This window comes from Spinacia oleracea, chromosome 3 (assembly GCF_020520425.1).
Source record: "Spinacia oleracea cultivar Varoflay chromosome 3, BTI_SOV_V1, whole genome shotgun sequence".
Lineage (NCBI taxonomy): Eukaryota > Viridiplantae > Streptophyta > Magnoliopsida > Caryophyllales > Amaranthaceae > Spinacia > Spinacia oleracea.
In genome coordinates this window covers 59,285,190-59,310,519 of record NC_079489.1, presented here as the reverse complement: position 1 = coordinate 59,310,519, position 25,330 = coordinate 59,285,190, and the positions used below count along the sequence as shown (strand labels likewise).

The window sequence follows — 25,330 nt, the reverse complement described above, 5'->3', positions numbered from 1 at the left end:
TCCCACTACAATCAAACGGACTTTGGACCTGCTACTTTAATTTATAGTATTTGAGGTAAGTAAACATTTTACTAATTATAACTGATTATAACTCTTGGTAGACAGGTTAACAACTCTTTGTATTTTCCTATCTCTTAGCTTCAAAACCCAAAACTTTGTCTTTTGATAGTTTTGTTGAGTTAAACCAAACATTAACATGTAAGTTTCAAAAACCTACCCTACTATCCCCGGAATTATAAGCAACACCCTGCTTTGGCAGGACCTATTACTCATGATCTAAGGCTTTATAGGTGTTGTATGGAAAAGCACATAAACTCAATATTATTTGGGACCTAAGTTTACTATGTTGGTTAATTAAAAGTGAACACATTGCTTTAAATAACCACATACATAAACTCAATAAGCATTTTAAGGCAATATAAAATGCATAAAATAAATGTGATCCTAGTATTGCCCCTAAAAATAAGCTCAAATCTTCTTGGGTTCCTATCTTTCTTGGATCTCCATCCTTGAATTTCGGATTGAACCTTCTTACTCCATCGAGCTCATAATACGAACTTTATAATCTAATTTAAACTTTTAAATTAAATTACAATAATACAGAACGATGCGCAGATCGTATTTCAAAACTTACAAGAATACAAAACGATACGCATATCGTATTTTCTATCCTATTTTGGGCCATACTAGTCACTTGCCTGTAACAAAATATCATAATATTCCATACACGCATATAATATTAAAATATATTAGACACAAATTATTTACTTATTAACTATTAATAAGTAAATAACATTTTCAAAATAATTATAAAAACTTAAACCATTTAAGTTTAACATTATTTAAGAAACCTTATTATTTTAATTCAATTACTATTTAAATATGGCTAGAATAATCGTATTAATCAAGAATTTGCATTTAAAGAAACATATTAATTTATGCTCAACTTAGAAAATCATATTTTCCAAAAAAAAAATATTTCCAAAATTACCAAAACTGAATTTTTTTTTTTTTTTGGGAAATTTATTCAATTTATAAAGGTTGATTTGGGAAACTTTTCCAATTTGGACCTTGATTAGGAAAATCAGATTTTCCTTTTAATGCACTGTGAAAACGATTTTCAAAAATCCCTTTTCTTTTTTTTTTTTTTTTTAATTTGAATGAAGAACAAAGCAGGAACAGTAACATTTCAAAACAGCTTCATCGCCGGCCAGCAGCCACCAGGGCCGCCGACCAGCTTCCACGGGAATGACCCAGCCACGCCGCCCGACCCATCTACCAGCAACTGCCGGCAGCAAGACCGGCGTCGGCGTCGTGGCCAGCACAGCAGCAACCGAACAGCAACGATGCTGACTGCTCTTCCGCCGCTACGATAATCGACTGCCGCCCTGATAACCGCCGGAACACGGCCCTAATTCACCCCCCACCGTGGCTCCATCATCGGAGGTGGGCCACCCAGCCATGGTGGGAAATTTTTCATTAAATTGTGCAACAATTACCAATTTAAATTAATCTTTATCCAACCTTTGTTTAAAGATTAAGAAATTTAATTAGGTGTGATAATCCGAAAATTATGGCAGAAAATTTGAGTAATTTAACAAAATTAAAACTGAATTTTTAGGTTTGTTAAAAGTTAGATTTCAATTAGAATCTTTATTCAAATTAAATCTAACAAGAATTTAAAATTTAGGGCATAATTATCTCATTTTATTCAAATAATTCAGAAAAATAACAATTATAATCCAAAAAATTCGAATTAAATTATGAGGCGGTTATATTGAATTTTCTTAACAAATAAAATTAAAAATTTTAATTGTTATCCTTAAATTTTATGATTAATCGAATTAAACATAAAAATTAACCAAATTCAATAATTAATATACAAAAATTCCGAAAATTAGTTAAAAAATTACCAAAAAATTTCGGCTATTGTATAAAAATTAGGGGATCATCAGTAGATTTATTTAACAAATTAAAAATCAAAGCTTTAATTGTTAACAAATTATTTCCATGATTAATCTTATTAACCAATAAATAATTTAAAATCTGACGAATTTAATTTTAAAAAATCCGAAAATTTTTATGTGATATTAACTGTTAATTTCGACCCTGTGATAAAAATTTCGGAATTTTATAAATTTATTTTGAGCAAAAATTAATTAAATAACGATTTAATGATTCCAATCAATTAATATCATATATTAATTTTGCAAATTCAAGCCATAAATAAATCTTCCCTTAATTGAATCAAAATAATAATGTTTCATACAATCATGATCATAAAAAATTATGCAAGAGGCTAAAACTGATACCACTGTAGGAACATATAGATGCATAAAGCGGAATTTCAGGAAACAATTTCCTAACATCTATCACAGGATCTCATGCATAACAATAGTATAGATCAGATTAAGTCGAAAGAACAATCACCTTTGTAGCGTGTTCTCCCGTTTGTATGCAAGCTTCGAAGATCTTAGAGCCCCACTTGTTGCTCCTCTACTTAGTCCACAAGCACCAATTGAATCCCACGTATGCTAGTACGGAAGAGAACGATCACGATCAATCTCTTGCTTTGTTTGGGAAGAACGGCGTTTCAGAGAAATAAGAATTAGGGTTTTTTATGTTTTCCCTTTTTTCAGATATCTTGAATGAACGTGATTTCTGAATCCCTGACATTATAACTATTATAATGTTAGGGCTTTTAAGTTAACACAAAGCCCAACCTTATTTCTCTTAGCAGGCCGGTTACCATAGGACCTTTTGGCCCCATTCCAATTAATGCTTATATGTGTGACCTTATAGGATTAATATATTTTAGTTGTAGGTCCAATCAATATTTTCCTACTAATCACATTTATTCTCTAGCAAGCAAATATGATTACTAAAATAATTAATTTATTATCTTCATAATTAATTCCTATTTATATTTAGTAATTGCCGGAAATGTCTAAGGACATAATTCCTTCACGACTGCACGGCCAGCCACCCGCCGCCGGTAACTCTCCTCTCCCTTATGTTTCTTCTTTCTTCTCCTTCGTTTTCTTTCTCTCTTCCTCACCCTTTTCTGTTGTCGCGCAGCCACGCCAACCACCAAGCACCGCCAGCCACCTTCGTGGTTCCCTCCACCCGGCGCCGCTCACCTGCAGCGTCGCTGCGGCGCTGCCAGCCATCAATTATCCCCTCCTCTTCGTCGCTGGCTACCACCATAGGAGTACACAACACCACCACCATTGTGCGACCACCCTAGAGACACCAGCCGCGTCGCCCAGCGCCGACGACCACCCACCTGCCGCGCCGCCCTGCCGCCGGCAGCACCCCCTGTATTCTCTCTTTTGGTTATTTCTAAACCCTTAAAACTAATTAATGTTTAATTATGTTTTAATAATTTGATTTATGTTCTTGAATTAAATTTATAATCTTTATGGTTTGAATATGATTTTCAGATTTGGTGTTGATATTATAAATTAATTATTTTCAGTTTTGGTTGATCATAATATAATTTAGGGTTTGATCATGTTTTATTAATTTGAATTATGTTTTCTTGAATTAAAGTTATGGGTTTTGTGATTTAAATTATGAATTTGAGATTATATTAATTTTATAATAAAGTTATTAATTTTCAGATTATCTAATTACATTGAAATATTGGTTTTTGATTGTTTAAAGTATGAAATTCAAGGCTTTTATGATTATTAATCATGATAGGTTGAGTATGGATCATTGGATTGGTTGTTTTGAGATAATAGGAACGTAGATTGACCTTGGTGAAGCTTTTAAATGAATTTATATTGCTGAAAATTTAAAGTACGATGTTTGTAAAAGTTTTCAACGAATTTTTATAAATTATAATACATTTATTTTACATGTAAATGGTTTAATATTAATAATTGTGGATTTTTGTTTAAACCGTAGTTCTGAAAATTAGATAAGATCAAATAAGAAAAAATAATTCAGATCAAATCAGAAATAAGGTGAACTAAACGGAGCCTTATGCTTTTATAAAGATTTGAAGTGAATCAAGTCGGGCTGCATTTTACTATGTTCCACTTATGGTTGAGAAGGATTTGAAGTAATTAAGCATGGTGATAGGTTATCGTCTATGTACCTACACAAAATTGTATTGTATATGCTTATCGTGTATATAAGACATTATATATATACTGTACTTTTACAGGGGACGTTAAAAAGTCAAAGGCCTCAGGTGTCCTTTATGAAATACTAGTCCTATATACACATGATGCACGCTTAAATAAAGCTGATAAAAATAATATCGCAAAGTATATATGTATCACAAAAGAAAAAGTTGACATTTTTAGAGAATATCTACATAGTCCACCTCTCCGGTCGTTCTTGAATATTAGTTTTCTTGCTATATTGAGTTGTTTTTTTTTTTTTGGTAAATGTCATATTTTCCATTCATTACCAAAGCTGAAACCAGCGAAAATATGGGATACAAAGTCAGTTTACAACCTAGCAAGAGACCACAACAGGCTCATTTGCAAGGAAACACCAAACTGAAACTAGAACAACCTAGCAGCTATTTTACATAGCTTTTTAGCATTAAAAACTCTAATATAAAACATGTATTGAATTTGCCTAACAAGGCCCTCAACATCTTGAATACTCTTCTTAAAAACTCTATTGTTTCTCTCTTTCCATAGCTGGTAGATAGAAATGGTCAACGCCAACCTGTATACCTGATGTATATCATTGTTCTTGTTGTGATCATTTATGGCTCTTTGCAACTCCTTATGCCATCCCTCTGGCTTTCTGTAATACCCCAATTTTTCGGGTATTTTCTAATAAATTATTTTAGTAATTTTAGATAATTTTACAAATAAAGTAATGGTTTTAATGAGTTTAAAAAAAAACTAAAAGTATATTTTCAGATTTATTTTATAAATTTTCTAAAATTAAGTCTCCTAGTTAAACCCTAATACCATAAATTATATATACCCTCAAATCAAAAAAAAAAAAAAACCCTGCTACAATATACCTTACCCTCACGCATCTCTGCCGCCGACTACCATATTATCATCTTCATCAAAACCATTCTTCTCTGCAGGTAATGAGTTTACTTTCAAGTTTTATGATTTTGAGTTTTGGACTCTTCCTCTTGTTTTCTTTTTGAATTAGTTCGTAGGTAGTAGTATAGCCGATTTGCAGGTGTGCAACAATTTATAAAAAAAAAAAACAACTAAAGGGTGGCTTTACTCTTGTTAATACTCACCGAATTCTTTCCATCAATTAGCAAACCTGCAAGCATTATTAGGCTAGCTTTGTCTATCTATATCATACCTTATCCATATTATTCCTTGATTTATTAAACAAAATTACTTTCAAATCAAAACGTGGACTTTTGTTCCATTGATCCCAATTGCAGTAACATGTACGAATAAGCATTTGATTGTCTTCATAATGAAAATTTATTTTGGTTTTAAAGGATTTTATTATCTAAAGCACTATTTTGGTCTTGATGTCATATGATAATTTAATTACTCCTTATTGTTTGGGTATGGAAGTCAGGCAAATTTCGGAGCGGCTTTCTTGAAATATGAGGTCGCCAGTACTAAATAGATTGTATTTCTATTAATGTGTCTAATATACGCTAATTTAGGCTCGTTAATTTTGTGTAATCGTAGACTGAGGCTACTTAGGAAACACGCAAGGAGACTACTAGTTCGAAGCTAGTACGCGCGTGTTCAAGGTAATTTTCAATGTCCATCATCTCTAGGTCCCGTTAGTAGAAGTATTTTGGACATATCTATGTGGTATTATGTGATAGGAATATTAAGTGTTTGTATATGAACTATATATTTTGAGTTAACGAGTATATTTTTTTTATACTATTATCATTATGATAAAGAGTAATTGAACTACGTACTATACTTGTTTCATGAAAGTGTTACTTGTATTCGTCGACGAATTGAAATGCTATTACCCTGTAGCTTGAGCGTATAAGCTTCTTGGATGATTGACACTAGTGGTTAATATATTGTTGGACTATTTATGATAAGCTTTTTATGTGAGTTACTCTGGTGGATTGAACGTTGAAATAGAAGTGATAATGTTGGATTGTCATCTTGGTAATATTTTATGATGACTACTTGTATTATTTATGTGGTTGAACCTTATTAAATTACTAATAACGTAAAGTGTAATCTCAGAGGGAAAAGCCCGTAAGGGTTAGGAACAAGTTGCCCTTCTAGATATTATTCTATCGGTACATTTTAGTGGAGATCCGGTAGGCTTCTAGTAGGTTTCTATTATTGTACAATAAACTTTCTGCTTAGTCTTCCTCCTAATTCTATTGGTGCGCGGTCGCGGAGACCCATAGTTAATTAGTGAGGGGTGTGCACACTAGGGACATTCTGTACTCATCTTACTTTGGCCATTCTCAAGGGTTACGCGCGACCCTTAGCGTTCTCTTTCCCTCACTTAATTAATATTGATCTTATGTGATAAGTTTAATAATGGAATTATTAAATTGGTACTTGTTGTTTGATTACTTATTTATTTTATGTACTCAAAACGTTTTCAAACTAAAATTATTTATTTTACGGGATGGAGTTGGAATTACTCAGTTTATCTGATTTTTGGGAGTTCGTCTCTCTTGTCTTTTTTCTATTTATTTTTGCAGGTTGGTAAAGGTACTTGGCTACGAGTGAGGAGACGCTTAGAATAACCACCTAGTCAAGAGACAATTTCTAGTTCAGTTTAAGTTGAACTTTGTTATCTATTTTATGAGAATTGGTTGTATTATTTTTATGGGCCACCTTTTAGACCACTTAGTTAATTTTGACTTTAATGGTTTTAAATTATTTTGTTGCTTTGCATTTATTTTCTAAGGAGAATAAATGTAGCAGTGACACTCCCAAGGTTTGGACGGTTATTTTATGAAATAAAAATAGGGTTTTTGATTATATAAATAAAAGGTCCAAATTTTGGGGGTGTTACACTTTCTGTTTAAACCCAACCAACCCAGAATCTTGCCCCAAACTGCACTACTAATAGCGCACTCAAAAAAAAAGGTGATCTAATGTCTCACCACTATTACCACATAAGCCACACAAATCTGCACACTGCACACCAAAATTAGCAAGCCTGCTGCACGTAGCTAATCTTCCCAAGATAGCAAGCCAGCAAATGAAAACACACTTAGGGGGTGCAAAATTATTACAAATTAACCTTCTCCAAGGAACCTTTACATTTACCCTTCTAATAATGTCATACATTTTCCGTATAGAGAAATGAGACTGATTTATCACCGTAAATCCCTGGGGTAAATGTTAAAGTATGCAGATGCTCCCAATATTTTTTTTAACCATCCATGAAGCTTGTTTAGGGGTTTGCATCTGCATAATATTTTTGTTCTTCACATAGTAAATGTAAATCCATTTTATCCACATTCTATCTTTTTTTTCCATAACATTCCAGAGCAACTTACAGATGGCAGCACGGTTCCAACTCGGCATACAAGTAATGTTCCAGCCACCAGCTGCTTTGGGCAGACAAATCCTTTCCCACGCAACTAAAGCTCTTCTAGAGGTCAAAGTTGCTCCTGTCCAGAGAAACGTTATGCACGCAGCTTGAATAATCTTGAGGACCTTCTGAGGAATAATGAAAACCTGACACCAGTAGGTTTACACGCTACACAATACTGATTTAATCAATTGAATGTGCCCCGCATAAGACAAGAGTTTGGCAGACCACGAATTGATTCTATCAAGCACCTTCTGGATGAGAGGTTGGCATTGCAAAATAGGGAGTTTTCTTGAGGACAAGGGTACACCCAAGTATTTGAAAGGGAGATCACCCTTAGTAAATTGAAATTCTTCAATAATAGCATCCGACTATCGGATTCACTCCACCAAAATAAATGGAGCTTTTGTTGAGGTTTGCCTTGAGACCAGAAACAATAGAAAAGTGTTGAAATGATGAGAATAGCTCCCTGACAGCTTTAGGATCTCCTTTTGCAAACAACAGTAGGTCATCCGCAAAGCAAACATGGGTGAGATTAAGATTCTTACAACGAGGATGAAAAGAAAACCTTGGATTATGTTGCAACTGACCCAGAACCCTGCTCAAATAGTCCATATAGAGGACAAAAAGATACGGCGATAAAGGGTCACCTTGCCTCAATCCCTTCTTTCCTTGAAAAGGCATTGTGAGTTCACCATTAACATTGAATGAGTACGAAACTGTACTAAGACATTCCATAATCCAGTGCACAAAACCAATAGGGAAACCCAGAAACATCAAAAGATATCTTACAAAGGGCCACTCAACAGAGTCGTAAGCCTTTTGAAGATCTATCTTCAGCATACAACGAGGGGAGATAGATTTTCTGGAATAACCCTTGACGAGCTCATGACTCAAAATAATATTATCAAAGATAACTCAACCCTTAACAAAAGTCGATTGACTATCACTAATAATAGAAGGAAGCACACTTTGCATCCTGTTAGTGATAACCTTTGAAATAATATTATATAGAACAGAACAACAGGCTATGGGACGATAATCTTTAACATTGGCAGCATGTTGAAACTTAGGAACAAGAGTAATCGAGGTGCAATTTACCTAAGTAGGCATGTGAGAGTTAAGGAAGAAATCTTGTACTGCAACAATTGTGCTTGGACCAATGACAGGCCAAGAACTTTGGAAAAAGTGGACATTAATTATATCCATCAACTCCAGGGGCCTTGTTTTTGTCCATATTAAATAATGCAGACTTGATCTCATCTGCACTCACTGGGGAACAAAGCTGACTCTGAGCCATGCTGTCCAACAGAGGTCCGCTCTCCACTATAGAGTATAGACCTATCCAACATAGGCAAATAGGTAGCAGATGAAGCCATAAGAGCCTTATAAAATGCGACTTTAATGAGATGTTGAGTGTTGAGTTTAGTCCCATCATCCTTCACTAGAAGTTTGATGGCGTTCTGATTCAACCGTTCTTTTGCATAAGACTGAAAAAACTTTGTGTTAGAGTCACCTAGTTGTATCCAGGTGGCTCGAGATTTCTGCTTCCAAATGGCCTCCTCAATCTTGCTCCATTTCTCCAGTTCCTGCAGTAAAGACTTTTCCCTATCAATTAGGCTAACATCACCTAACCTCAAGGTCGTCTGGGTCTGAACATGCTGAAGTTCCCCTCGAAGTGTCTCCACTCTTAAGGAACATCCCTGGAAATATTGAGTGTTAAGAGCTTTAAGGGGGGCCTTTTAGATGCTTCAACTTAAACCAGACATCAAGAAGAGGAAGGTTATGCTGCTTAAACTTCCACTGAGCAGCCACCAAATTCTGGAAATCATTGTATTCAGATAATACATTCAAAAATCTAAATGGCCTGCTTCGCTGCACGACGTTTACATCAAAATCCAGCACTAACGGGTTATGGTCAGAGACATTTCTGTCAATAACCTCAACAATTAAGAGAGGAAACTTGCTCATCCATGCTTGGTTAGCAATGAAGGAATTATGTCCTTAGACATTTCCGGCAATTACTAAATATAAATAGGAATTAATTATGAAGATAATAAGTTAATTATTTTAGTAATCATATTTGCTTGCTAGAGAATAAATGTGATTAGCAAGACAATATTGATTGGACCTACAACTAAAATATATTAATCCTATAAGGTCACACATATAAGCATTAATTGGAATGGGCCCAAAAGGCCCGATGGCAACCGGTCTGTTAAGGGAAGAATGTTGGGCTTTGGTTTTGTGTTAACCTAAAACTCTCACATTATAATAGTTATAATGTCAGGGATTTAGAAATCACGTTCATTCAATATCTGACAAAAGGAAAACACAAAAACCCTAATTCTAATTCTCTAAACGCCGTACATCCCAAACAAAGCAAGAGACAGATTGTGATCGTTCTCTTCCGTACTAGCATACGTGGGATTTAATTCGTGCTTGTGGACTGAGTAGAGGAGCAACAAGTGGGGCTCTAAGATCTTCGAAGCTTGCATACGAACGGGAGAACACGCTTCAAAGGTGATTATTCTTTCGACTTAATCTGATCTATACTATTGTTATGCATGAGATCCTGTGATAGATGTTAGGAAATTGTTTCCTGAAATTCCGCTTTATGCATCTATATGTTCCTACAGTGGTATCAGTTTTAGCCTCTTGCATAATATTTTATGATCATGATTGTATGCAACATTATTATTTTGATTCAATTAAGGGAAGATTTATTTATGGCTTGAATTTGCAAAATTAATATATGATATTAATTGATTGGAATCATTAAATCGTGATTTAATTAATTTTTGCTCAAAATCAATTTATAAAATTCCGAAATTTTTATCACAGGTTCGAAATTAACAGCTAATATCTCATAAAAATTTTCGTATTTTTTAAAATTAAATTCGTCAGATTTTAAATTATTTAATGGTTAATAAGATTAATCATGGAAATAATTTTTTAACAATTAAAGATTTGATTTTTAATTTGTTAAATAAATCTACTGATTATCCCCTAATTTTTATACAATAGCCGAAATTTTTTGGTAATTTTTTAACTAATTTTCGAAATTTTTGTATATTAATTATTGAATTTGGTTAATTTTTATGTTTAATTCGATTAATCATAAAATTTAAGGATAACAATTAAAATTTTTGATTTTATTTGTTAAGAAAATTCAATAGATCTTCCTGGTAATTTAATTCGAATTTTTCGGATTATAATTGTTATTTTCTTGAATTATTTGAATAAAATGAGATAATTATGCCTTAAATTTTGAATTCTTGTTAGATTTAATTTTAATAAAGAGTTTAAATTGAAATCTAACTTCTAACAACCCTAAAATTCAGTTTAAGGATTGTTAATTTATTCAAATTTTTTTTGCCATTATTTTCGGATAATTAAACCCTAATTAAATTGTTAATCTTTAACAAAAGTTGAATAAAGATTAATTTAATTTAGGTAATTGTTACCCAAATTAAAATAACAACCTCCATGGCTGGGTGGCCACCACCCGCGACGGTGGAGCCACGGTGGAGGGATAATTAGGGCGGCGTTCCGGCGAGGCAGGGGCGGGTCTCATGCCTGCCTGCTGTTCTCTTGCTTTAAAACAATAAAAAAAAAAAAATAATAAAAAAAAAAAGGGAAAAGAAGAAAGGGGATTTTTCATACAATTAATTTCCAAAAAGTTTGAGTAATATTTTTTTAAAAAAAAAAAATTGGAAAATCAGATCTTCGTTTTGAGCATAATTCGTAATTTTCAATGAATGCAAATTCTAGATTAATGAGATTATTCTAGCCATATTTAAATAGTAATTGAATTAAAATAATGTTAAACTTAAATTGTTTAAGTTTTTAGTATTATTTTGGAAATGTTATTTGCTTATTAATAGTTAATAAGTAAATAATTTTTGTCTAATATATTTTAATATTATATGCGTGTATGGAATATTATGATATTTTGTTACAGGCAAGTGACTAGTATGGCCCAAAATAGGATAGAAAATACGATCTGCGTATCGTTTTGTATTCTTGTAAATTTTGAAATACGATCTGCGCATCGTTCTGTATTGTTGTAATTTAATTTAAAAGTTTAAATTAGATTATAAAGTTCGTATTATGAGTTCGATGAAGTAAGAAGGTTCAATCAAAAATTCAAGGATGGAGATCCAAGAAAGATGAACAGGAACCCAAGAAGATTTGAGCTTATTTTTTAGGGGCCATACTAGGATCACATTTATTTTTATGCATTTTATATTGCCTTAAAATGCTTATTGAGTTTATGTATGTGTTTATTTAAAGCAATGTGTTCACTTTTAATTAACCAACATAGTAAACTTAGGTCCCAAAATAATATTGAGTTTAAGTGCTTTTCCATACAACACCTATAAAGCCTTAGATCATGAGTAATAGGTTCTGCCAAAGCAGGGTGTTGCTTATAATTCCGGGGATAGTAGGGTAGGTTTTTTGAAACTTACATGTTAATGTTTGGTTTAACTCAACAAAACTATCAAAAGACAAAGTTTTGGGTTTTGAAGCTAAGAGATAGGAAAATACAAAGAGTTGTTAACCTGTCTACCAAGAGTTATAATCAGTTATAATTAGTAAAATGTTTACTTACCTCGAATACTATAAATTAAAGTAGCAGGGCCAAAGTCCGTTTGATTGTAGTGGGAGGGGATCTTGGTTAATTCTTTATTCAATGGGGACTTCTAATTTTGAATAAAGGGTAGTAGTGAATTGAATTTGTTTAATTGCTACTTTTGATAAACATTATATTGAATCTTGCTTTACTTTTTATTGTAGTTATCATGTCTGGTGCAAACAACTCTACTTTTAACTTGCGCCCTCTAATTGAAAAAGACAAACTGAATGCTACCAACTTCCTACAATGGCAAATGGCTGTGAGAATTGTTCTCAGAGCGGAAGGAAAAGAAAGTGTTCTTGACAATCCTCTACCTGAACCCTTGCCAGAAAATGCTACTGCAGCTCAAAAGCGAGCTAGACAAACTCTAGAGGATAACTCCTTGCAAGTAACATGCTTGATGCTTGCTTGCATGGAACCAGAGTATCAAAAACGTTTTGATGGTCTGGATGCCTACAGCATAATCCAGCAACTGAAAACTTTGTTTCAGAAAAATGCTAGATTGGAGAGATTTGAAGCAAACTGCAAACTTCTGGATTCCAAGTTGGAAGAGGGGAAGCCCGTTGGTCCGCATGTGTTCGATTTGATTGGACATTTTCAGACCATGGAGAAATTGGGTTTCCCTTATCCTAAGGACCTGGCAACTGACATAGTCATCAGATCCTTGCCTGAAGATTTTCATAACTTTAAGTTGAACTTCTACATGCAAGGAGGGGAGGCTACCCTGCAAGAGTTGCATGGTTCACTAATTCAGGCTGAAAGAAACTTACCAAGTAAACCTAAACATAAGGATGTTCTAATGGTTAGTAAAGGTAAGCAGTTCAAGAAGAAAGGGGCTCCCATGAAGAAGAACAAGGGCAAGGTAGTTGCCAATGAGAACTCTTCAACCAAGCCAAAGGCCACTCCCAAGGCTAAGATAGCTGCTCAACATGAGTGCTACCACTGCCACAAGATTGGTCATTGGAAGAGGAACTGCCCCAAATATCTGGAGGATAAGAAGATTGGTGCTTTAACTTCAGGTATCTATGTCATAGAAGTTAATTTAGCTACAACTGCTTCTTGGGTATTTGATACCGCTTGTGGATCTCACATTATTGGTAATGTGCAGGGACTAAAAAGAAGTAGGAGCTTGAGCAAAGGCGAAGTGGATCTCCGAGTAGGCAATGGAGCAAGAGTTGCTGCTTTAGCTGTAGGAGATTATAGTTTACGCTTGCCTTCTGGTTTAATATTAGAACTTTATAATTGTTATTACGTTCCAGTTATTACCAAGAACATAATTTCTATTCCGATTTTGGATTCGGAAGGTTTTTCATTTCAAATTATGAATAATTGTTGTTCAGCATATTTGAATGGTATGTTCTATGTCTCTGCTAAATTATCAAATGGTTTGTATGTACTAGACTTACAAAACCATATCTATCACATAGAAAACAAGAAACACAAACCAAATGATTTGAACCCTACTTACCTATGGCATTGTCGATTAGGCCACATAAGCTCAAAGCGCATAGAGAAACTTCATAAGGATGGAATTCTCAAATCATTTGATTTTGAATCATTTGAAGTATGTGAGTTTTGCTTAATGGGGAAAATGACAAAATATCCTTTCACAGGCTCAAGTGAAAGGGCCAATGATCTTTTAGCCCTCATACATACTGATGTGTGCGGAGCTATGAGTACTTTGGCTAGGGGAGGGTACGGGTATTTCATTACTTTTACTGATGATGTGAGCAGATTTGGATATGTTTACCTCATGCGACATAAGTCGGAATCCTCTGAAAAGTTCAAGGAATTCCAAAATGAAGTACAAAACCAACTTGGAAAGAAAATTAAAGCATTGCGATCCGATCGTGGTGGTGAATATTTATCTCAAGAGTTTGGTGATCATTTGAAAGATTGTGGAATACTTTCGCAATTGACTCCACCAGGGACACCACAATTGAATGGGGTTTCCGAAAGAAGGAACCGAACTCTATTAGATATGGTTCGGTCCATGATGAGTCTTGCTAACCTTCCTGCCTCATTTTGGGGATTTGCGCTTGAAACAGCGGCATTCACACTCAACAGAGCTCCGTCCAAAGCAGTAGAAAAGACGTCATATGAGATGTGGACTGGAAAAGTTCCAAAATTGTCTTTTCTAAGGACATGGGGTTGTGAAGTTTATGTAAAACGTTTACTTTCTGATAAGCTTTCACCCAAGTCCGATAAGTGTCTTTTTGTGGGTTACCCAAAACAGACTAAGGGATACTACTTCTACAACCAAAGCGAAAACAAAGTGTTTGTTGCTCGCGATGGTGTCTTTCTGGAAAAGGAGTTTATTTCCAGAAAAACAAGTGGGAGCAATGTATATCTCAAAGAAATTCGAGATGAGCAATAAATGGATGAGGTTCACACCTCGTCAAAGACGACCCAGCATGAAAATGCTCAGGAGGCGGTGCATTCCATTCATGCGCCTTCTACCGTCCCACTTGGAGATAATCCATGTGAAGTCCCTCAACCTAATGAGGTGGAAACTTCTCCTGTTGTTCCCCAACGTAGGTCTAGTAGGACTGTCATTCCGTCAAAGAGATATATTGATTTCCTTTTGACTGAAAGTTCTGAAATAGAGATTTTAGAACATGAGGAACCTATTAGCTACACAAATTCTTTGACGAGTCAAGACTCCGAGAAATGGCTTGAAGCCATGAGATCCGAAATGGATTCGATGTTTGAAAATCAAGTATGGGACTTGGTTGCTTTGCCTGATGGGGTTAAACCCATAGGTTGCAAATGGATTTTCAAACTGAAAAAGGACAAAGATGGAAACATTGATGTCTTTAAGGCAAGACTAGTGGCAAAAGGTTTTAGACAAATTCATGGTATTGACTATGATGAAACCTTCTCACCAGTAGCCATGCTGAAATCCATTAGGATAATTCTTGCGATTGCTGCCTTTCATGACTATGAGATCTGGCAGATGGACGTCAAAACCGCTTTCTTGAATGGGTTCTTGAAAGAGGATGTGTACATGACACAACCACAAGGTTTTGAAGATCCAAACAGTCCAAGAAAAGTTTGCAAGCTTAAGAAGTCCATTTATGGGCTTAAGCAAGCATCCCGGAGTGGGAACCTCAGATTTGATGAGGCAGTCAAATCTTTTGGCTTCCTCAGAAATGAAGAGGAATCTTGTATATACAAGAAGTTGAGTGGGAGTAGTATTGCTTTCCTAGTCTTGTATGTGGATGACATACTTCTCATAGGAAACGACAAGACCATGCTTGAGTCAGTCAAGGAATGGCTTAAAAGTTGTTTTTCCATGAAAGACCTAGGAGAAGCTGAATACATCTTGGGAATAAGGATCCATAGAGATAGATCCAAAAGGCTGATTGGACTTAGCCAAGAGACTTATATTGATAAGGTTCTTGCAAGGTTCAAGCTGGAAAACTCCAAAAGAGGTTTCATTCCCATGCAACATGGCATTTCACTTGGCAAGACTCAGTGTCCTTCGACACCTGATGAGGTCAAGCGCATGAGTAATGTTCCTTATGCCTCTGCAGTAGGGTCCATTATGTATGCCATGGTATGCACTCGACCGGATGTTGCATATGCTTTGAGTATGTGCAGCAGATACCAGTCAAACCCAGGAGAGGCGCACTGGATGGCAGCAAAGAATATCCTTAAGTACTTAAGAAGGACTAAGGATGATTTCTTGGTCTATGGTGGAGATAATGAGTTGGTTGCCACTGGATACACCGATGCAAGCTTCCAAAGTGACAAAGATGATTTCCGATCACAATCTGGTTTCATATTTTGTCTCAATGGAGGGGCTGTGAGCTGGAAGAGTTCTAAGCAGAGTACCATCGCAGATTCTACAACAGAGGCTGAGTATATTGCAGCAAGTGATGCAGCAAAAGAAGCTGTTTGGATCAAAAAGTTCATTAGTGAACTTGGTGTAGTTCCTAGCATTGAAAATGGCATTGAGTTGTATTGTGACAACAATGGTGCCATTTCCCAGTCCAAGGAACCCAGATCGCACCAAAAGTCCAAACATGTGCTCAGGAGATTCCATCTTATTCGAGAGATCGTTGAAAGAGGGGATGTGAAAGTAAGCAAGGTTCATACTGAGGATAACGTGGCTGATCCTCTGACTAAACCGCTTGCTCAACCTAAGCATGAGAGTCATACTAGGTCTATGGGGCTTAGGCATATGGGAGAATGGCTTTAGTTTGTTTACTTTATGTTTACAATTGTAAAGACATTTATTATGCTTTGAATGTTTATCAATAAAAGTTCATTCTTATTTAATTGTTTGGTTTAGTATTAAATAAAATGTCCAAATAACTTGTGTTTTCAAATAGGATTATCGAAAACGTTTTGATAATGGAACCCTATAAAGTGAACTGAAATCACAACTTATTAAGTCCCTAGTCTAAATCACTAAATTGGACATAAGTGATTTATGTGAAGACTAGCATGTAATTAATTGATAGTGCAGTTCCATGGGCTATGGAGACATAGGGATGTCTAATTGATTATATGGATGTATACTTGATGCATTGTGACTTGACCTAACTAGATTCTAAAAGTAGAATCAAACTTCTATATTTAGTGGATTCCTTAGACATGAGTATGTCTTAATAACCACGAGACAATTAGTTTAACTTTGACGCTGTTAAACGCCGCGCCGTAAAAGGAGGTTATAAAGGCAGTGATCAGGTGGGCTAAGAATTGAGTGGGAGTTATGGTCATACAAGAGTGAATAAGTCCTCCTATTTGATAGGAATGGTGTCTGGGCCTCTTGATGAGCGAGAACTGAAAATTGCATGGCCATGCGGAATGGGATTAAAAGTTAATCTTTATTTGAACAGTTCGAACTCGGCGATCAAGAAACTAGAATTTGAGAATAACAGTGTGTTATCAAATTTTGGCATTAAGAGACTTAAGGAATTTAGCATTGCGTTCTTGTCTTCGGACAAGTGGGAGATTGAAGGAATTATGTCCTTAGACATTTCCGGCAATTACTAAATATAAATAGGAATTAATTATGAAGATAATAAGTTAATTATTTTAGTAATCATATTTGCTTGCTAGAGAATAAATGTGATTAGCAGGACAATATTGATTGGACCTACAACTAAAATATATTAATCCTATAAGGTCACACATATAAGCATTAATTGGAATGGGCCCAAAAGGCCCGATGGCAACCGGTCTGTTAAGGGAAGAATGTTGGGCTTTGGTTTTGTGTTAACCTAAAACTCTCACATTATAATAGTTATAATGTCAGGGATTTAGAAATCACGTTCATTCAATATCTGACAAAAGGAAAACACAAAAACCCTAATTCTAATTCTCTAAACGCCGTACATCCCAAACAAAGCAAGAGACAGATTGTGATCGTTCTCTTCCGTACTAGCATACGTGGGATTTAATTCGTGCTTGTGGACTGAGTAGAGGAGCAACAAGTGGGGCTCTAAGATCTTCGAAGCTTGCATACGAACGGGAGAACACGCTTCAAAGGTGATTATTCTTTCGACTTAATCTGATCTATACTATTGTTATGCATGAGATCCTGTGATAGATGTTAGGAAATTGTTTCCTGAAATTCCGCTTTATGCATCTATATGTTCCTACAAGCAAGACACCTATCTATCTACCCTATCACCACCCTCCTGGTTGTTGCACCAAGTGAAGTAAGAGCCCACTGTCTTCACCTGGTACAATTCATTATCATCACCTGGTACAATTCATTATCATCAATACAGCTTTGGAATTCTCTAATGTCAGCAGTAGAAATAGGAGCACCATGTAAACGATCTTCCACCTGTAAAACTGAATTATAATCACCACAAATGACCATAGGCTCATTGCTTTTATGGTGTACGTGAGATAAAATCCCACAAACTCCTTCTCAACTCTTGTGTGTTATGACTTATGGCCATAAACTACAATAAGTAAAGTAGCAATTCAAGAATGGATATCTGAAACCCGAGCACAAATTCCTTGGTCACAAGCATTGATCTTGGCCAAATCCACCACCCTGGGATTATAAGCAAGCCATTGAGTTGTTTTTTTTACTACATTTTAAAATTTTTATTAGTTATCCTCATTATATACTTATAGCACAACTGTAATTCCTATATCGTCGCAAGTATATAACCGGCCAGATGGCCAGTTTGTTATCCAAGTAAACCCCTTCATTTTTTATCCATTCTATCCATATATTTAGTTAAATTTCTTTTAGATTCACCATTTTGTTTCTTTACAGTGGCTTGCCTTATATTCGGAACTAATCTATAGAAACTCAGGAAGTAACAAACTAAACAAAATGGTGAGCAATACCAACAAAAAATATCTATTGAATACAGAGTAATTATTTACAATGGTGAGAGAGTGGATAGTGCGGATTACGAAGTAATAATTATTGAGAATTTATAACTTTTTCATTGATTAAAACAAAGCATTAATAGTCCCTTAAAAATAAAAATAAAACTAAAGCCATATCATCATCCACTAATAAAGCATCTACAGAAGGATGTCATATCATATAACATGTCGTCGACACCTTACAGGATAAGTAAACCTCATGGTCAATAAAACATTTTCCTTGCTTGTATTTCATTCCTATTGATCACTTGTTGCTAGGGAGTTGTTTTGGTTTTAGCTTTTGCTGGATAATCGTGAGTTGTTATTAATGTTGCTATGTAGATGTGGGGGTTGTAAAATTTAAAATTTAACAAGTTTGCCTTGGTCAATCACACTAAAACAAAGTTTTACCCCACCATGTCCTGTCTTAACGGTGCTCCAGTCAATCGCTCCTCGCTTCTACTTGTTTGAGTGAGAGGTTTTAGAATGCCATTCATTTCGAAATAAGAAACTTCTCTACATAGAGGCTTCAACCACTTAAGGTCGAGAGTGCACCCACAAATTTGATTGGATCGAGAAGAGTGACGGCCTTGGTGAAACAATTGTAGGTATCAATGGATCGATTTCACTGGTAGAACACTTTCCCCGCATGCGAGCTTGTCAAGTGAAATTGAGGTTAATTCATCTCGGCTTTATTATGTATGCAGCCGAGTTTGAGTCAAGCTTTGACCATGTTTTGACTTAATTGAGTACGACTTGCCAAAGGTCATGGTGTAAAATCATGCTGATTACTCCGTATTAAGCTGCAAACAGCTTGCGATATGCAATGTTCCGCATACACAAGCTAAGAGTTAAGCATTAAGATTTACCGATACATTCCTTCAAAAAAGAAAAATAAAAAATAATTACCAATATTGAGAAAGGTTGGCATGGGAAGTTGTCGATTATAGATTGTTAATGTCAAAAAATGCTACAAGTTTTAAGTATTTGCTTTAGTTCCAAATACACCCTAAAAAACTAGGGATTGTAATGAAAACGATGACGATGTAGTAATCTCAATTGTTGCTCGTACATTTTCAAGTACATAAATGATCAGATAACGAAAGGGAGTTATTCTATCTAGAGAGGTACAAAGAAGAAATAATCCGTCACTGAAGATGGGGTGGGATCTTCAAGTTTTTTTAATGTGCACGAGTCATCTTCATTTTTGGCCCTGACTTTTTCATCTGACGAATACGTTCTTTGGCTTCTTTCTTACGAATGGCCTCAGCACTCAGCTTTGCTTCAGCCTCCTCCATCATCTTCCTCCTATCTGCTTTCTTTCTCTGCAAGGTTTCTTGCCTAACATTCTGCAATTCTTTGTATGCCTCTTGGGCAGCCTTAACTCTGGCTGAATCAGTTTTGGAACGTGCCTGTAATTGCACAAATATTTCCCATTCATTACGACAACAAATCAAGTTTTAACATTAACACAACACTGCAAAACTAACTACCTGTGAACTCAATTTGTATCGTCCAACTAAATCAATGTAATATGGCACCAACGCCACAAGCCTGGTCATGTCGACCATGTTCTTATGATCTGGAAGAGCAAATTTGAACACCAATTTCTTTTTATGGATTCCTGATTGTTGATCTGAGAAATGCATCGAGATAAAGTACTTCCCAAACTTCTCAAAAGCCTTCTCCCCCAAGACCTGTAAGAAATAATAAAAAAAATACTTTTATGAAAGACATGCAAATGCATGCAGGGGAGAGACAGTGACAGAGCTCAGAAGACAGAGAAGAGGAAGGGTGGTAGAATACGAAAGAAATTCAGCAATTGATTACCAGGTGTACAAGTATGATCCTCATGATGTAGACAAACATGTCCAGAAAAGAGCATTATAGAAAGCAGATTACAACAACTAAATAGATAAAAGAACCGATGAATGGGAAGAGGAAGGGGGGAGGGGGAGAGACCTGGAAGGATTTCATCCTAAACTCATTTGGACCTTTACCAGCCAAATGGTAGCAGAGTTTACCTATTGGAGCAACCAAAAAGAGGAAGTTCGCTTCACAAAAAACTCTTATTCAAAAATTTTACCAATTGAGACCGACAGATATTCTAACATTTTCATATGTACTGTACGAAATTGGATAACCACTGAAGATCTTTAGTATAATTGCAAGGAAAGATGCATGAGAGATACTCCCTCCGGTTCCAGAATGTTGTTCCAATTTCTACTTTTCACGTTTGCCAATGCACATTTTGTATAATTTATATCTCTAATTATACATTATAAAAAAAATTAGTATAATTAAAGTACTCATTGATACGAATCAAACAAGACCCCACATAAATACGTTTTTTTCTTATATATTGGTAATCATTTAAAATATTCTCTTTAATTGTGAATAGTGTAAAAATTCTAAATTAGAACATCATTATGGAACGGATGGAGTAGATGAATAGATTAGGTGACACGAAAAACACATATCAACATGAAATAATCAATCACATAAATATCATAGCTCATCTTCCATAACAATCAGAAAATTCCATCTCGAATATTCACAAATTTCCCCATTATTAAACTTGACAACACCTTCTCGTTTTAACTCTATTGTTTCCCTATGTTTTAAATGAGGAAGGTAGGGGTGTCGGGCCCCCTTTCACTTGACAAACCTCCTATTACATATTCACATAATTTAGAAAATCCAAGCAAATTAGCGTGTACCCCAAAAAGATTATTTGGTCAATGATCCAATTGAGGAAACAAGAGTTTATGTCAACACAACTTAAAGTTATAGGATAGCGAAAAGAGGAAAAAGATTAAAAAAAACATTTACAATTTATTTGCAATAATTCAGACTAATAGGACATTCGGCCAAGATAAAAAAAAAGAAAAAAGTAATAATAATTGGAATAAAATTTGTCAATTACAACCCAAAAAAATCACCACTTTACGAATTACCCCCTCAAACTTTCAGTTTTGTGAATTACAACTTTAAACTTAATATCAAACTTTAAACTTAATTACGACTCCGGATCAGATTCCAGCGAAAAAACAGAAAGTGATGATGTCATTGATATATTTTGAACATAATTAAATAATTCCCAAAAAAACAAAACCCATTTATGAAAAATTAGAAAAAAAAACTACCAATTGTTTTAACCATTCATCATCTAATATCTCCTTTACAATATCCCCCTCTCATGGCCGCCGTCATAGTCACCGTCAGGAGCAACACAAGCTTAATGACTTAGCTCTCCCGTTTTATCATCCTCTGTCTTTCGTAATGCCAATGTTGATCAAATGGTAGTTTAGAAGAAGATAATCTATCAGAAGTTGTAGGTAACACCAATATATGTAGCTAGATCTTATAGAGGACCACAACCTCCCAAATAAACCATAAATAAAATAGTATTGCAAATACATTGTTCGTTGTGTATTTTTATTAACGACCGGTGTTGATGTTGTTTCTGCGGGCAGAGCTTGAAGATGGCGGTGAATCAGAAGAGGAGGAGGAAGGCGATGAGGGCAGTCATGAGAGGGGAGACTGTAAATGAGAGATTAGATAATGAATGGGAAAACCAATTGGAAGCTTTTTTTTTTCTTCTAATTTTTCATTAATAGGTTTTGTTTTTCTTTTACTTGTTTAATTAGGTTTAAAATATATTAATGACATCACTTTCCATTTATTTTCGCCGAATTCTGACTCGGGGTTGTAATTTAAAGTGCGGGATTAAGATTACGGTTGTAATTCACAAAACTTAAAGCTTGATGTAGTAATTCGTGAAGTGAGAAGTTTATTGGGTTGTATTTGACAAATTCTTCATGATAATAACAAAAAAGATTGCAATATATAAATCGCACAAAGGGCATACAATCTATGGAATTAAATAAGCAAGATAATGGTGGTAAGACACACTTGACACGCACAATTGGGTAGCCTAATGAAGCACAAAGCATAAATTTATATACTTCCTGTGGTTTTTTTTTTGCTTACTACTTCTATTTAGGCTCAGTGTTGCCATTTATGTAATTCTCAATTATATTCTTGACATCAAAATAAATTAGTACAAAACAAAAATCACTTGAACAATGCATCATGTAGATATAGCATCCAAGTGCAGGACAACTTCATAGGAACCCAGTAATGACTAATGACGCTTACTACATCTATGTAGGCTCAGGGTTGCACTATACCTCACGGGTATCAGTTAATTTTCAACTATATTCTTGACAGTCACAACCGAATAACAGATAAGTATAAACAAAAGAAACATCACACAAACAATACAATTTGTACAGATAGCATTTACCTGCAGGAAGACTTCATAGGAAGCCAGTGATAATGCTGCTCAACTAGAAACCAATATGTAATATGTGCATGAATTAAAGATGTACAAGCACATTGCATAAAGAATTGCATCTATTTAAATGCTGCTCAGACACTGGATGGATAAATGTCGAAGCTAAAGTAATCCTTCCACGTCTCCGTGAATGAGCTATTTACAGGTTTTTCTTTTAGCTTAAACCTCGGTTATTTTCTGTGCCCAATTATCTAGTCAGCTTGACATCAGTTCCAAACGTAAATTATTACAAATTAGTATGGTTATAAGTTTAGTGAATCATGTTAAACCAAGTACTAGTTCAAGATTTTTTGAGCAAGAAACACTAAAAGTTTTCTGATACAGAGTATATGGTAATGATAATTAGGACTCATAAAAGTTGAATATCCCTAAATGCCCGAGTATTGTATATACGCACTCTTTTGATTATTTTCTCGAAGGACAGAAAAATACAGTCTAACAAGCACTATACCAGCTCTAACATGAGTCTTAAAAAAAGTCATTTCTTGACGAGACCAACAAAATTAACATGTCAAAGTATAAAACCATAAGCATATCGTAAAGACCATAACTTGAAAAAGGAACATATATAAGTCAGTCAGATTTTCAAACAAGCTCATACACAAAAGTTGAAAGCATATAAAATTATAAACTGAATAATCCTGAAAATCAAGAGTTCATACCTGATCAAGCACAACCTCAGTAATTAAATCAGCACCAACCTCCTTAGACTCAGAGACAACACTCAAGTCTTCAGCAACCCACTTCTTATTACTAGGTGGGGGCATTAAAGACCCAAATCTCTGAAGATCTGGAAACTCCTTGAGCATAGTTTTCGCCGTCTTCTTCCTTGCCACCGCGAAGACCACCTGATCTATGGCTTCGTCGTTCATATAAACCTCGAAAGTAATCTCATCTTTAGTAGGAACTACAGCATTGTAAACCCTGGATATTAAATCATGTCTACTCTTCAACTCTAAGGTAGCCAACAGCCCTTGGCAGTACCGCCGACCACTAGCATAGAATTTAAACACATTCTGACCCTCTTTCAACAACAATGGCGAATCTTCCCCCTCGCCCACCCCGAGCAGAGAGAAATTCTTCTCGAAGATAGTGTCCTTAGTTGCGAATTTCGCCGCCCAAGCTAAAGCTAGATTCTCATTCTCCTTCTTCCCAGTAAAGTAGTTGATCCCAAACACAATCAAAAAACTAACACAAGCAATCTCTATCGCGTAAACGGCAATCAAAGACTTAGGGTCAGCGACAAATTGGGGTTTTGCATCAGATAACGAAGATGCAACTTCTTTGTTGTTTTCAGAAGGGGTGGTATCATCGCTGACTTTGGGGGATTCAGGGAGAGATTGTTGGAAATCGGTAGGAAGGCCTTCGAACTCGTCTTCATCCCAGTACTCGAACTGCGAGGAGGGTTTACGCGACGGCGGAGAATCGGTGAATTGAGATTGAAGATCTGAAGACGACGACGAAGGAGGTGGACCGTGGTGAGTTTGGGAATCGGACTGAGTCAAGGTGGGGGAAGGGGGGAGATCGGTGAGTTGGATAGGTGAATCATCAAGTGGGTCATCGAGGTCGTCGCCGAAGCCTTCGAAGTGAGGGGAAGGAGTGACGGCGTAGGTGGGAAGGGAGAGGTGGTGGAGGAGAAGGGAGGAGAGAGAGAGCAAAGAAAGGGTGTACCAGAGTGCGTCGCCGCTTCGTGGAAGTAAGAGGGAGCTCACTGGTGTTAACCACTGCGAAGTCGACGATCGCTTTGCCATTGTTGAGCAGAGAGAGAGAGAAGGGGCTGATGATTGATTGTTGCCAACCAGAGACTACAATCGCTCTTTAATACGGACTAGTAGAGTACTAGAGTAGTGATGCCCCTCCAATTGGAATTGGATTTTTTTTAAAAAAATTACTTTAAATAATCTAACCTTCCGACGATTTTCTGTTAATAATCTAACCTATAGATTATTATCTAATAATCCAACATTTGCACCCCATTAACTTTTATTATACCCAACAAGTTACCAAACCGATACAACAGGTCGCCTAACACGTGTCATTCATCTATTTGTCATAATATTTCTTTTTTCCCTCTGTTTTTTTCCTTCTTCAATTCATCCCTTCCTCTGGAAAGAGCAAACCCTCCCCCTTCCCCCCCCCCCCCCCCCCCCACACACCTTTTTTCCCTTCCTCCATTAACTTTATTGCAGTTCTACAGTTGATCAATAAGATAACGAAACATCAGTAAGCTATTTTCGAACATACATGGATTGAATTGATTGTTGAACAGTAAATTTCCACACTTAAGACCAACTACCAAAATTTCTAGCAAATCAATTAAAACTCCAGTGATCAAGAAGTTTGAAATTAAACAAAAATCATATTGAAAAATAGGTATTAAGGTGCAATGACTGTATAATTGCTCAATATCCGCTATTTTCTTGCGAAGTTGTTTCCCGTTTTAATGTCGTGGTTTGATATTGGGAGGGTACCGTCATTGTTGAAGCTCCAAAATTAATGGATTT

General features: G+C 35.6%; 2 protein-coding genes and 1 long non-coding RNA gene across 3 annotated transcripts; 1 reads left to right on the top strand and 2 right to left on the bottom strand.

The window, feature by feature from the left end:
• Positions 1 to 4,776: 4,776 nt before the first annotated feature.
• On the top strand, positions 4,777 to 6,913 carry LOC130469049 (uncharacterized). Its single transcript, XR_008929429.1, has 3 exons — positions 4,777 to 5,065; positions 5,643 to 5,707; positions 6,641 to 6,913. It is a non-coding gene; the product is annotated as an uncharacterized lncRNA (long non-coding RNA).
• A 1,828-nt stretch (positions 6,914 to 8,741) lies between these two features.
• Positions 8,742 to 17,960, bottom strand: LOC130469719 (uncharacterized). The gene is made up of 3 exons (XM_056839156.1): positions 17,815 to 17,960; positions 9,250 to 9,412; positions 8,742 to 9,185 (listed from the first exon to the last, which is right to left on the bottom strand). The coding sequence occupies exons 1-3, from the start codon at positions 17,958 to 17,960 to the stop codon at positions 8,742 to 8,744; spliced, it is 753 nt and encodes a 250-aa protein (XP_056695134.1).
• A 1,430-nt stretch (positions 17,961 to 19,390) lies between these two features.
• Positions 19,391 to 24,638, bottom strand: LOC110784875 (uncharacterized protein At5g49945). Its single transcript, XM_021989324.2, has 3 exons — positions 23,489 to 24,638; positions 19,960 to 20,163; positions 19,391 to 19,878 (listed from the first exon to the last, which is right to left on the bottom strand). The coding sequence occupies exons 1-3, from the start codon at positions 24,575 to 24,577 to the stop codon at positions 19,648 to 19,650; spliced, it is 1,524 nt and encodes a 507-aa protein (XP_021845016.1). The 5' UTR covers positions 24,578 to 24,638; the 3' UTR covers positions 19,391 to 19,647.
• Positions 24,639 to 25,330: the final 692 nt, after the last annotated feature.

Excerpts from the sequence above, each read along its gene's own strand:
- LOC130469719 (XM_056839156.1), bottom strand. The coding sequence starts at position 17,960 with ATGGTCATTTGTGGTGATTATAATTCAGTTTTACAGGTGGAAGATCGT. Across the intron at positions 9,413-17,814 it reads ATGATAATGAATTGTACCAG|AAATGTCTCTGACCATAACC; the intron begins GTGAAGACAGTG and ends GGTTATTGACAG. Across the intron at positions 9,186-9,249 it reads ATAACCTTCCTCTTCTTGAT|GGATGTTCCTTAAGAGTGGA; the intron begins GTCTGGTTTAAG and ends CAATATTTCCAG.
- LOC110784875 (XM_021989324.2), bottom strand. The coding sequence starts at position 24,577 with ATGGCAAAGCGATCGTCGACTTCGCAGTGGTTAACACCAGTGAGCTCC. Across the intron at positions 20,164-23,488 it reads CTGAGGTTGTGCTTGATCAG|GTCTTGGGGGAGAAGGCTTT; the intron begins GTATGAACTCTT and ends TATTTCTTACAG. Across the intron at positions 19,879-19,959 it reads GATACAAATTGAGTTCACAG|GCACGTTCCAAAACTGATTC; the intron begins GTAGTTAGTTTT and ends GTGCAATTACAG.